General features: G+C 27.2%; 3 protein-coding genes and 1 long non-coding RNA gene across 5 annotated transcripts; all 4 read left to right on the top strand.

The window, feature by feature from the left end:
• Positions 1-450: 450 nt before the first annotated feature.
• Positions 451-1283, top strand: LOC122630337 (defensin-1-like). Of its 2 annotated transcripts, none has more exons than XM_043814746.1 (3): positions 451-621; positions 699-912; positions 1096-1283. In XM_043814746.1, exons 1-3 carry the CDS (start codon positions 537-539, stop codon positions 1136-1138), a joined length of 342 nt encoding a protein of 113 aa, XP_043670681.1. In that variant the 5' UTR covers positions 451-536; the 3' UTR covers positions 1139-1283. The 2 variants fall into 2 exon arrangements, with proteins under 2 accessions (XP_043670681.1, XP_043670682.1); XM_043814747.1 differs by having other exon boundaries at positions 455-621; positions 702-912.
• A 3079-nt stretch (positions 1284-4362) lies between these two features.
• On the top strand, positions 4363-5039 carry LOC122630338 (drosomycin-like). The gene is made up of 2 exons (XM_043814748.1): positions 4363-4558; positions 4763-5039. The coding sequence occupies exons 1-2, from the start codon at positions 4378-4380 to the stop codon at positions 4909-4911; spliced, it is 330 nt and encodes a 109-aa protein (XP_043670683.1). The 5' UTR covers positions 4363-4377; the 3' UTR covers positions 4912-5039.
• Positions 5040-9452: 4413 nt separating this feature from the next.
• LOC122630341 lies at positions 9453-10120 on the top strand. The gene is made up of 2 exons (XR_006327465.1): positions 9453-9585; positions 9792-10120. It is a non-coding gene; the product is annotated as an uncharacterized LOC122630341 (long non-coding RNA).
• Positions 10121-12113: 1993 nt separating this feature from the next.
• LOC122630340 lies at positions 12114-13240 on the top strand. Its single transcript, XM_043814750.1, has 2 exons — positions 12114-12264; positions 12417-13240. The coding sequence occupies exons 1-2, from the start codon at positions 12192-12194 to the stop codon at positions 12572-12574; spliced, it is 231 nt and encodes a 76-aa protein (XP_043670685.1). The 5' UTR covers positions 12114-12191; the 3' UTR covers positions 12575-13240.
• The last annotated feature ends 286 nt before the right edge of the window (positions 13241-13526 follow it).

Below are 13526 nucleotides of genomic sequence, written 5' to 3'. Positions count from 1 at the left end.
AAATATATTTATTTTACCAAATAAAGCTTTGTGTGTATGTATAAAAAGTTAAAAAATGTTTTAAATAAAAATTCCATTATATTTATTACAACAAGAGAGGAATCACAAGAATATAAAATTATATTTCGCATATAAAGTTGACGACTAAATAAAAATGATCTTATAACATCTATATCTTAAAATTACGATATACGGTATTCCCCAAAGATTTCCCCATATTGATCAAGCGTATTTTCTTTGAAACAAGGAGATCAAAAAGAAAGAAAAAAAGATAAGAGTGTAAGAAAGATAAAAATAAACAATAAAATAGATACAGTATTTTTTGAAATATTTTTGATTTCAACGTTTTTTTCCAATATCAGCTTTTAGATATAATTACCCGAATGATGGACCATGCTATGCAATTTCTCTCGAGACACATGCAACGTTTTCAAGATGTGTTTGTAGGATATATAACGCAATGGTTCGCGGTGTTAAAGACAGTTCTTCCTCGTAGACTTAACTGTTAAATTGCTCTTAAAGTACTCCGAATAGAGATGATCAAGATGATCAAGATCTGTACGGTACTCTTCGCTTTCGTCGTTCTGCTTGATAGTTCGGCAATGACGGCACCATTCGAAGGTTTCTTTAAAAATTTCTTTTATAATTTTTAATATCATTCATTCTCGTAAATAACTGATATTTCATTTTGGATTAAGGAGATATAGAAGAAAAGAATACCGTCTATAATTTCATGGATCAAAAATTACCAAAATTACCAAAATTAGAGATTTCTCATACGAGATACAAAAGAGCAACTTGCCAAATTCCTTTTATCGGTGACTGGGTTAGTGACAGTGCTTGCGCCGCAGGCTGTATCACGAGAGGAAGAGCCGGTGGCCATTGCAGAAATGAGATCTGTCATTGTCGAGAGTGAGTAATCGTTTGTGCAATGTCCTTTACCAAAGATATATGGCATTGTATATAGATTGTTGTTGACATTAACGTAGGATTTATTATATGAACGAATATTATACGAACCGAATATCATACGAAAGAATTCATGAATTTTATCATCTATTTTCTACTTACTGTTAGACGTTTCTATTTTTTCAGAGAGAAAATGTTGGATCTTCTACGAAAACAATTCAATTTCTAAACAATGAGTGGTGATCGAAAAGATGGATAATAAATACTACAAGCTAGTCGTAATATCATTTCATTTTAAACACATCGATTGTTAGAAAATGGAAACGATTGTACCTCATTTATTTATGATTGGAAAATATAATTATTATTTATTATTACAATTATTTTTAATCGAAGTTTCCTCTTCTCTAATCTTTCTTCTGAACTGTAAAGTTTGAATTTGTTTTGTGAAAACAGATATATGTAGATACTTCAAAAGTGAACTACAGTATTTTCCTCATAGAGCACAGAAAAGCACATAAGTGTTTTTTTTTTCTTTTTCTTTTTTTTTTTTCTTAATTAATACAAGAATACATTGATATTGGTAAAAAACATGATTTGAAAATATCTTTTTAAATATTTAATTATCTTAAATCAAATATTTTTGACTTTGTACTGTGGCTTATCTGATTACGATAAAGCTGTCGATATCATCAAGAAATTTGCAATTTGAAAATGAATCGATAAAAGATAAACTTTGCACTAAGCATATTATTAAAGTATTATTTTTGCGAAACTTAAAAAATTTTGTCAAAATGAAAATGAATAATGAAATCAAAGATTATTCGAAAATATTAAATTAATTTGTAGCATAAATGAAAACTATTCAATTAAGATTGTAACGATAAAATTAACACTTCTTCCTTTCTTGTTCTTGTTCGTATTGTACTTGATAAATTTTCGATCAAAATTTTGATAATACACCAAACGCTATATAAGCATCATTTGCGACGTAGTCACAATTAATTAATTTCGAAAATTGAAGTTGAACACTCAACTAAAAAATGAAATTCTATCTTCTTGCCGCTCTTCTCTTTGTCGCCATGATGGCCATCACAGCAGCACCAACCGAAGGTATCTTCAATTAAAAAAAATCAATTCTTTGCATTAATAATGAACGATGTTATCTTCGTATCTCTAGATCATCTTTTCGATTCTTCTTCCAACGCTGTTGAAGGACGCGCTGGTAGATATGCAAGAACTTCTTGCACAATCCTTGGAGGTCGCGTTGGAAGCGAATGGCTTTGCAAGTTATCCTGCATCTCTCAAGGTAAAAGATCAGGACAGTGCAAGGGTAAATTTTGTTACTGCAACTAATAAAGTGAGTATTACAATTAACTATAAAAATAAAAAGTAACGGAATTAAATTATGTCTTTTTTAAATTTCTTTTTCCTTTTATTTTTCTTCAGATGAATTTACAATTAATCAAAAAAATTGACTAAACGAAGATGGAAAACGCCCGCATATCAGACATAATTCTTGTCAGACAAAGAAAGCAACTATTAAATGGGAACAATTTATTCACACATATTACCCTTACTTACACATACTACTTTATATATATATATATATACACACACACACACGTTCTGTTGTGAGAGTACATAATAAAAAATTTAATTTAAACTGAACATTTAAAAATCTTTTCTTTATATTTTATCTATATTCACTTTATCTACTATTTGTCGACAAGATATATTTCTCTTGGCACTTTAAATTTATATGAAAGATGCTAATATCATTGTATTATATATAATTAATAATAATCTTATGCTCAATTCAAAATTATTCGATATCAAGAGGAATTCATTTATATGTTTAATCATGACCTGTCACATGATATCAAAATACATACAAGAATTACATTTAATAAACCTAAGATCATCATCGTTTCTTGAAAATATAAATCTTTTTTTTTTTAATTTATAAAAAATACAAATATTATATTCAAATCATATCCTTTATAATCGAAACATTTGAAGAACATATCATTAAATCTTAAAAAATAATTTTAATTGCATTACTTTTCATTATGTAATATAATGTAATAAAAATTTTAAAGTCGATTTTCTTGAAATAACTCTTTTTCTATTAATGATCGCAATGTATTACGAAAGTACATTTAAATAATATTAAATATGTAGTGTTTGTTTTATCTCCAAAATAATATATCACTACGTCGATAACGATAAATCAAAATTTGATGGTTTCTGGTGTCTTCACGATATTATATGTCTTAAAATAATTTTCCATTCCTTCGTATTATCATAAAGCGTAGTTAAGGAAAATAAATTTTCTCGCATGATAACTTTAAATCAATATCCAGCATTGAGGTTTGAGAGATTTGCATAATTAATTGGCTAATCAATACATTCGCCAGGATTATCAAGCAATGTGTAATCGCAAATACATTATATTATATTCTCAATGTATTGATAATTATTATATATTATCAATAAAAATGATCTGAAATTTGCTTAGGAAACGAATTTAATTATTAATGCGAGTATCTAAACCGGATGTGATAATTAATGGTCAACTGTTTATCGCATTAGGCCTGATTGAGCAATATAGATGCATATCATCTACAAGATTATATAACAATGAAATTATTTTATGAAAGTTAACTTATAACATTCTTTCAAAATGTGATAGATATTATATAGATATTCCTATATATATATGAATTTTAATAAATACAATTCGCATTAGAATATATATATATATATATATATATATATATATATATATATTTCCAATATCTAATTAATCAAGATGACATGATTAAATATTAAATATAAATAATTATACGACCCTCCAAATACATTATTAATGCAGCATTTTAATTAAAGATATCGAACACTTTTAATTACAAATAATAAGTTTGTAACAATTGAATTTAGTCTCATTTCCAAACCTTAAAAATTTCTTATTAAGGTTACTATTAAGGTTATTTACTAATCTCTCGTATTTTAAAATGCATAAACGATAAATCTCGATATTTTCTACTTCAAATAACTAAAATTTCGTTTACATTTTTAACACATTATTAGAATTTCAGTACGAATAAGTTTAAATAATAATAATTCAATGAGTTTTCATTCACATTAAAACACACAACCAGTGACTTTTTCAACAGTTCTGTAAAATTTTATTAAAATCAGTTTTTTTCCTGTAGTTTTTGAGATACTATTGTTATTAAAAGATAAAAATCATAACCATTCAAAGCAGGTCAAATAAAATGTTCTAAATAAAAAAGTAGATATCAAAAAAGTATATTTTCTACTCTTTCAAATAATTATACAACAGACAAATTTTAATACTCGTGATTTGTTTAATCAAGCTAATCAATCTATTAGTGGGAGTATCTTAATTAGATGCGACGCTCGATCAATAAATGATAAGTAAATTCCACGTGATTAATCGATATGAATTCGGATCACCCGCATGAGTATAAAAGAACTTGCAAGAAGTCGAAACGACATGATTTGACACTTGTCAACTTAAAACAATCTATCAAAATGGCAAAAATTTACTTCCTCGCATTCCTTGCTCTTCTCGTCTTCGTTGCCGTCTCGGCACAAGAACAAGAACAAGAACAATTAAAAGGTTAGTACCTAAAGTATTCCTAATCGTTTTATAAGTATGCTTATTCAGATTTTTACGATCTAATATTCCAATTAATATTGCACATAATGTAGCACGTCGTATTATATTCTCCGATCTATTGACTTTCTTTTACATTTCCACAAGTAGAAGCTGACGATATATTAAAAGAAAAAACATAACTGTAATTTTACGTTGCACTTTCAGGAACTGTATTAGATCTTCAACTTGAAAACCCCGAAGAATATGGCTGGCCTTGCTCAGCCGGTGGAAGCTCTTTGTGCACAAGAGTTTGTAGAAGACTAGGCAGGACGCTCGGAGTTTGTAACAAGGCGGGTACATGTGTATGCTTCTGAAATGTGATCGAAAACAATTGATAACTACGATAAATTAACAACCAACTGGACCTTATAAATTCTCAATAACAGTACTTTAATTTGTAATAACCCTTCTAACAATAAATTCCTAGAACATTGAAACTTTATATTTCATTTTGTTATTTTTCATTATGTATACTACAAGAAAAATAACTCGATCATATTTCTCTCTTTATACCTTTCATCTAAAATCAATTAGATTATATAGTTGTAAGTAATGAAAATAAGCTCAGAGACTAATCTTGAAAATGAGAAATAGTAATCAAAGTTTAATCGATTATCGTATTTGGAAAAATACAATGGATGGTATATAGACATATGTAAAAGAAATTAGGTAGTAATATATAATGAACTTACTTGTATCAACTTACTTCTTAACATTTTCTGATTCAAATACATCTATCATTGATCTTATCAGACTATGGAATTCAAATAATTATCGTTTACATTTTTAACATATGATTACAATTTAAATAAGTTTAAATAATAATAGTTTCGAGAGTTTTCATTTATATCAGAACACATAACTAGTTATTTTTTCAATACTTTTTTAAAATTTTATTAAAATCAGTTTTTTCCCTGTAGTTCTTAAGATGCTAGTGTTATTAAAAGATAAAAATCATAAACCATTCAAACCAGGTCAAATAAAATTTTCTAAATAAAAAAGTAGGTATATATATTAAAAAACTATATTTTCTATTCTTTCAAATAATTGTACAACAGACAAATTTTAATACTCGTGATATGTTTAATCAAGCTAATCAATCTATTAATGGGAGTATCTAAATTATATGCGGCATTCTATAAATAAATGATAAGTAAATTCCACGTGATTAATCGATATGAATTCGGATCACCCGCATGAGTATAAAAGAACTTGCAAGAAGTCGAAACGACATGATTTGAAGCTAGTCGACTTATAATAGTATATCAAAATGACAAAAATTTATTTCCTTGCATTCCTTGCTCTTCTCGTCTTCGTTGCAGTATCAGCACAAGAACAAGAACAAGAACAAGTAAAAGGTTAATACCTAGAGTATTCCTAATCCTTTTATAAGTATGGTTATTCAGACTTTTACGATCTAATGATTCCAATTAATATTACACATAATGTAACACGTATTATATTCTCCAATCTATTGATTTTCTTTTACATTTTTACAAGTAGTAACTGACAATATTTAATTAAAAGGAAAAAACACAACTGTAATTTTACGTTGTACTTTCAGAAACTATACTAGATCTACAATTTGAAAATCCCGAAGAATATGACTGTTCGACCAATGGATGCAAAAAAGTGTGTGAAAGAGTAAAAAAGCCGGACGGATTTTGCTTCATGGGAAAATGTTTATGTATCTTAAATGTGGCCGAAAACAACTGATAACTGCGATAAATTAACAAACCAATTAAACCTAATAAATTCTCGATATCAGTACTTTAATATGTAATAACTTTTCTGATAATACATTTCTAAAACATTGAGTATTTTATTTTGTTTATTATAGTTTTCATTACATATACTAGAAGAAAAATAACTCGATCATGAATATTTCTCTCTTTATATCTTTCATCTTAAAATCAAATCAGATGCAAGACTTAATGGATAAGTGATAATTGTTTCGTGTGGTAAATCGATGTGGATTCGAGCCATAAAGAAACTTGCAAGAAGTCGAGACGATATGATTTGACGCCTGTCAATTTATAACAATCTATCAAAATGGCAAAAATTTACTTTCTAAACGATTCATCGAAGATACATCTATCGTTATATTTTGAAAGGTACACATTATAAAATACGTATAACTAAATAATTTATCAGAATTTTGGTTATCTATTGCATAATTGATAATACAATATCATCGGAAGATAAGATAGCTACTTAAATCATTATATCTGTAACACTGATTTTATTACAAATCCAATTTGATACATATATATTATTAAGTTTCTAAAAAGGAAATACGTGTGTGCATTTATCTTTATATGATCTAGTATCTTTATGTAAGTGATTAATAATGTTAGCTGATCATCGGATAAACACTGTTTTTCAATTTATTCCCTGATATTTATCTACATATAATATTTACATTTAATAGAATTTCTTCACTTTTATTCATTGATATTTATTTTTTAAATACTCCTATTTATTAAAATAATAAATTATTAGAAAAATTAAATCATAATTTATATTTTTAATAAACGGATTACATACTTTTTAAAAAATACTCTGATTGAATATAAAACGCAATCCGATAAATCGTACGAAGCATCAATGGTTACAAATGAGTATGAAGATTATCTCGATAATACTTGAAAAGTTTATCAAGCATAAAAAACGCCATATGAAGTCATAATTGAAGTATATAAATATATTTATTCAATAGATGTTTTTGTTTAATTGGAAACTTTTCGTAACTATTGACGCTATCGCCATATTATGTTTCTTTCTATATGTAAACAATTAAAATTTTTTGCAACGATAATATAGTTTCAAATTTATCAAGAATCGGCTTTCATTAAAATGGCCAAATTTGAATTTCTTCTTTGTCTAATTCTTGTCGCTGTTATGGCAATCTCGACTCAGTCAATCGATAATAAGTGATAAAAGCACATAGATGAATAATTGTTAACGACGTTTTGCGTGACTGATCGATTGTATTCGTATCACCCGCATAAGTATATAAACACGTGTAAAAATTCGAAACGACATAGTTTGACGTCAGTTGTCTTATAACAATTTATCAAAATGGCCAAAATTTACTTTCTTGCATTCCTCGCACTTCTCGTCTTCATTGCCGTATCGGCACAAGAAGAACAAGATAAGGGTTAGTATCTATAATATATTAACTTTATAAAAAAGAAAGTAAACTTTTTATAAGTATAGTTATTCAGTTATTACGATTGAATAATTCAGATCATTATTCGATATTTTATATTAAATGATACTATTTTTATCGAATTCTGTTATTTGTATATTTCTGTTATCTTCTCTTTTACATTATTATTAGTAATAACTGATAATATATCCAACAGAAGAAAGCATAACTATAATATTATGTTATATTTTCAGAATTTGTCTTAGATGTACAATATGAAAATGCGAAAGAATATCGCTGGCCTTGTTCAACAGGTGGAGACAGTTTATGCAGACAATATTGTTGGAATAAAGGCAAGAGGTTTGGATCTTGTATTGCAACTGGACACTGTTTATGTTTTATATAATGATTACTACAATTGATTATCGTAATGAACTAACAACTATCAAGGTCTCATGAACTGTCTATACCAATTTACTAATTTGTAATAAGAAATTTGACGATCTATTCATAGATTGCTTAATCTTTTATAATTTATTTTATCATTTTGCATTATTAATTCTAAACTAAACCAAAAATGATTCGACAATTAAACAAGTTCGATGAATTTCGAGGAAATTAAACATTATTTATGTCTTATGTGCTCTCAGTATGAGTAATTTAAATAAATATTAACTATTCATATTGTCAAAATATCTATAGAAGTATTCGAATAAGATACGGCAAATAATGAATAATTGTACTTTAGATTCTGTGCAATTGAGCGATATAGATTCGTATCATTTGCATAAGTATATAAAGACTTGCAGAAAGCCAAAGCGATATGATTTGACGTCAGTCAAGTTATAATATCATATCAAAATGACTAAAATTTATTTCCTTGCATTTCTTGCACTTTTCGTCTTCGTTGCCGTATCGGCACAAGAAGAACAAAATAAAGGTTGGTATCTAAAGTATACGTAAACTTTTTATAACTGTAGTTATTTACTTATTTATGATTGATTGATTCAAATTATTATTCGATATATTATATGAAATTATACTATATTTATCGAATTCTATGATCTATTAACTTTCTTTTGTATTGCTACTAGCAGCAGTTGACAATATATTCAATGGAAGAAATCTTAACTGTTATATTATGTTATACTTTCAGAACTTGTTCTAGACGTACAACTTGGAAATCCCGAAAAATATTTCTCGCCTTGTTCAGCAGGTGAAAACAGATTATGCTATCAGCATTGTAAGGGTAAAGGCAAGAGGTTTGGAGCTTGTAATTCACATGGAATATGTGTATGTATATGAAGTGCTGATTGCCACGATTGACAACTAGGATGAATTAACAACTACATGTGTCTCATGAATTTTCTATACCAATATACTAATTTGTAATAAGAAATATAACAATTCATTCATAGATTGCTCAATCTTTTGTGTTTTATTTTGTTATTTTGCATTACTTATCCTACACCAAAAATGACTCGATAATCGAATAAGTTTAATGAACTTTGAGGAAATTAAACATTACCAATATCTTATGAGCTTTCAATATGAGTAATTTAAATAAACATTAATTATTCATATCGTCGAAATATTTACGAGTATTTGAATAAAATATGGCAAATAATGACTAAGCGTATATTAGATTGTGTGCGATTGGATAAGATAAATTCGTATCACCCGCATAAGTATATATACACGTGTAAAAATTCGAAACGACATAGTTTGACGTCAGTTGTCTTATAACAATTTATCAAAATGGCCAAAATTTACTTTCTTGCATTCCTCGCACTTCTCGTCTTCATTGCCGTATCGGCACAAGAAGAACAAGATAAGGGTTAGTATCTATAGTATGTTATCTTTATAAAAAAAGAAGTAAACTTTTTATAAGTATAGTTATTCAGTTATTACGATTGAATAATTCAGATCATTATTCGATATTTTATATTAAATGATACTATTTTCATCGAATTCTGTTATCTATCGATTATTTTTTACATTGCTATTAACAGTAATAACTGTAATATTATAATATATTTTCAGGACCTGCTCTAGATATAAACGAAGAAGAATATAGCTGGCCTTGCTCAACAGGTGGAAACGCATTATGCAATAGATATTGTAGGAGTAGAGGTACCAGGTTTGGATCTTGTACTTCAACTAAGAAATGTTTATGTTACGTATAAAGATTACCACAATTTATTACTACGATGAATTAATAACTATCTGGACTTCATGAACTTTCAAGAATGATATAATCAATATTATTAATTTGTAATAATCAATGTTATAATACATTCACAGATGAAATTGAAGATTTTATTTTATTTTGTGATTTTTTATTACTCGCACAATAAATAATTTAATAATTACTATTTCTTTTTTACACCTTCTATGTTAAATCGTTTTGTTTATGTAATTTTAAGTAATAAAAATAGTCATTGAAGATACATTGATTGATATATCCTAACCAAATGGGTCGTCTATATGTAAAAGCAATAAGAAAGAAATGTATAATCAACTTGCTTGAATTTTGGCCATCTACTGGAAACGAATTTTATTGAAAAATAAAATAGCTACTTACATCGTGATATTTTTAAGCCAAACTATTATAAATCCAATTCAATATACATATATACCGTAGAGATTAAAAAACAGAATATGTGCATTTATATTGCATTTATATTGCACTTATATTTACGTAAATGATAATGTAAAGTGACCATTGTATAAACGCTATCCCTTAATTTATTTGTCGATATTAATCTATGTAATATTTATATTTCACAGAATATTTATGATATGACATTTAAATCGAGTAAATTGATAAATGTGCGATCGCAAATATATTATAATTTTTTAATGGGTTACTAATAATTATACATTATCAACGAAAATGATATTCTAGAAATTTCAATAATTGTTTAATCAAACGAATCCAATTAGTATAAGGAGTACCTAAATCAGATATGGCAATAAATGAACTGATCTTTTTAATTTACGGTGACTTTGATTGATATGGATACGTGTTATCCACATGAGTATATAAGGACGGACAGGAAGTTGAAAAGATGTGATTCGAAGCCAATCGACTTATAACAATATATTAAAATGACAAAAATTTACTTTCTCGCATTCCTTGCTCTTCTTGTCTTCGTTGCCGTATCAGCACAAGAGGAAGGTATTCATAGTCCTTTTTTTAATATAATTTCTTACAATTGAATGGTTCATATCATTACTCGATATACGTTGTATGATTCTATCTTCATCGAATTACTTACTTAACTATTAACTTCCTTTTACATTTCCATTATTAATAATTCACAATATATTAAGAAAAAATTTCGACTGTACTTTCAGAAGTTGATTTAGATGTGCAACTTAAAAACTCCGAAAAATTCTTTTCGGTTTGCGATCGTGGAGTTCGTTATTGCGACAAACTCTGTAAGAAACGAGGCAAGAAGATAGGAGTCTGTGGTATAGATGGATTATGTAAATGTTTAGGATTTTTGGCCGAAGACAATTGATAACTGCGATGAATTAACAAATACCTGGGTCTTATTAACTGTCAATAACTAATATGTATTCTAATTTGTAATAAACAATGTGACGTTCATACATGACGCAATCTTTGTATGTTATTTCATTATTTTCCATTACTTATTTTGTATAAAAAATAAATCGATAACCGATATCTTTCTTCTTACATCTTTTATCTTCAATCGATTTGAATTTAATAATTGTAAGTAGTAGAAATAAACACATGGGTTAATCTTAATAATGAAAAATTATCATCGAAGATATATCTATCATTGTATTTTAAAAAACGCAATATATCGTCTATATGTAAGAGCAATAAGAAAGAAATAAATAATCAACTTACTCAAATATTGGCTATCTATCACAGAATTGATAAAATAATTTCATTGAATAATAATATATTTACTTACGTCCTTATAACTTTAACGCTGACTATTACAAACCCAAATCGATAGTTATATTGTAAAAATTATAAAAACAGAACACGTGAATTTATATTTATATAAATGATTAATGTAAGTTGACTATCGATAAATACTGTTTTGGAATTTATTCACCAATATTCTTGTATATAATAATTATATTTCTCATTATATATGACAAACTATAAGAAAGATTAAATCATAATTTATATTTTTATCGAACTACTTATTTTTTTTTTTTTTTTTTAAATATTTTGATTAAATATGAAACGTAATCTGATAAGAAGATTGAAACGACAATGATTTCAAGTGGATATGAAGATTCTATCAATGAAACTCTATATATATATATATATATATATATATATATATATATCTTGAAAATTCGATATATAAAAAATCAAAGAATATATATAAAGAAGCAGAAATTCCTACAACAACAGTATAATTTCGAGTTTATTGAGAATCCAGTATTACTAAAATGGCCAAATTCCAATTTCTTCTTGTTCTTGTCTTCGTCGCCGTTACGGCAATCTCGGCTCAGGCAGACGATAGTAAGTGATAAATATATATACTATTTATAATCATACGAATTAATAGAACATATTAAATAAAATAATTAAATTAAATTTAAATCTTAAGAAGACTTAAGATAGTAAAAAAGAAAATAAAATTTATAAACGATACGTGATACGAAAATTTTCAGACTTACTTCCCGATGATTTCGTTCCCGAAAAATCAGAAAATTTTGGATGGTCTTGCGGTATTGGTGGTAACAATGCATGTGCCATAAGCTGTGGTCTACACGGACACAATAAGGGCGGTTATTGTAACAAAAACGAAGTCTGCGTTTGTTATCGTTAATGAAAAAGAAATTCTCTCGTAAAGAAAATATCGTTTAAGTATTTTGAAAAAATATTGCCCTATGTGCTATTATGTAGATTATAAATAATTTCAATCTAATTGTTTATTTCTTTAAATGAAGAAACTGATTAAACGAACGAACGAACAACATACAAACAACTTTATAACGCTTCATACAAAATTTGACTAATAATCCTAATAAGATTATATTACAAAATAGTAAATCTATAATAATAAACCATTGTTTCATTAAGCGAATCATTGTGTTTTTAAGCAATAAAATTAGGGGGAAGAATATTATCGTAAAGATTTAGAAAACGAGTTCCCAACAAAGGAAATAATAAATACATCTTACAATTAAACATGTTTCTATCAATTATATATCTATCTTTGTTGTTCAACAATTGCTCGAGTAGTCACGTCTGTTAGCATTTATTGACACATCGTGCTACACACTTGGGAAATCCACGGTAACGATCGACTGTACACGTTCTGCAATTACACTGAATTACGGGCAGGCTGTCCTGTGAAATTTGTCTTATTGCTAATACGTATTCGGATTACCAATTCTATACTCTGTATTTCTTTGATCAATATATGTAATAAAATATCTTAACATATGTGGTAAATATATAGAATAAACATAAAGAGTCACCATTAAAATTATTCTCTTGGGTTTTACTCATTATCTCAAAAGGAAAATTTGTGTCTGTCGTTTCAAGGGGAATCATTTGTTTGCTTTTTGATAATCGTCGAAACAAAAGCGATTTACAAAATGACATTGTATCATGTATTATATATAAGTATCTATATAAAACGGAATGAACGAAACAAAGACGCAGTCGAAGAATATTACGTGTTATACGTTGACCCTTTAAAATCATCAAAATCTATTTTCTCGTTTCTATAATATTCATCGCGATAACGACCAACTTAACTGTTCCTATATATT

Source organism: Vespula pensylvanica, chromosome 7 (genome assembly GCF_014466175.1).
Source record: "Vespula pensylvanica isolate Volc-1 chromosome 7, ASM1446617v1, whole genome shotgun sequence".
Lineage (NCBI taxonomy): Eukaryota > Metazoa > Arthropoda > Insecta > Hymenoptera > Vespidae > Vespula > Vespula pensylvanica.
Note: the sequence above shows the minus strand (reverse complement) of the source record. Positions and strands in the feature narration are given on the sequence as shown.

Bases quoted from the DNA above. Each gene is read 5' to 3' on its own strand.
- LOC122630337 (XM_043814746.1), top strand. From the start codon at position 537: ATGATCAAGATGATCAAGATCTGTACGGTACTCTTCGCTTTCGTCGTT. The intron at 622-698 runs GTTTCTTTAAAA...TTTTGGATTAAG, and splicing joins AATGACGGCACCATTCGAAG to GAGATATAGAAGAAAAGAAT. The intron at 913-1,095 runs GTGAGTAATCGT...CTATTTTTTCAG, and splicing joins GAGATCTGTCATTGTCGAGA to AGAGAAAATGTTGGATCTTC.
- LOC122630338 (XM_043814748.1), top strand. From the start codon at position 4,378: ATGAATTCGGATCACCCGCATGAGTATAAAAGAACTTGCAAGAAGTCG. The intron at 4,559-4,762 runs GTTAGTACCTAA...TTGCACTTTCAG, and splicing joins AGAACAAGAACAATTAAAAG to GAACTGTATTAGATCTTCAA.
- LOC122630340 (XM_043814750.1), top strand. From the start codon at position 12,192: ATGGCCAAATTCCAATTTCTTCTTGTTCTTGTCTTCGTCGCCGTTACG. The intron at 12,265-12,416 runs GTAAGTGATAAA...GAAAATTTTCAG, and splicing joins CTCGGCTCAGGCAGACGATA to ACTTACTTCCCGATGATTTC.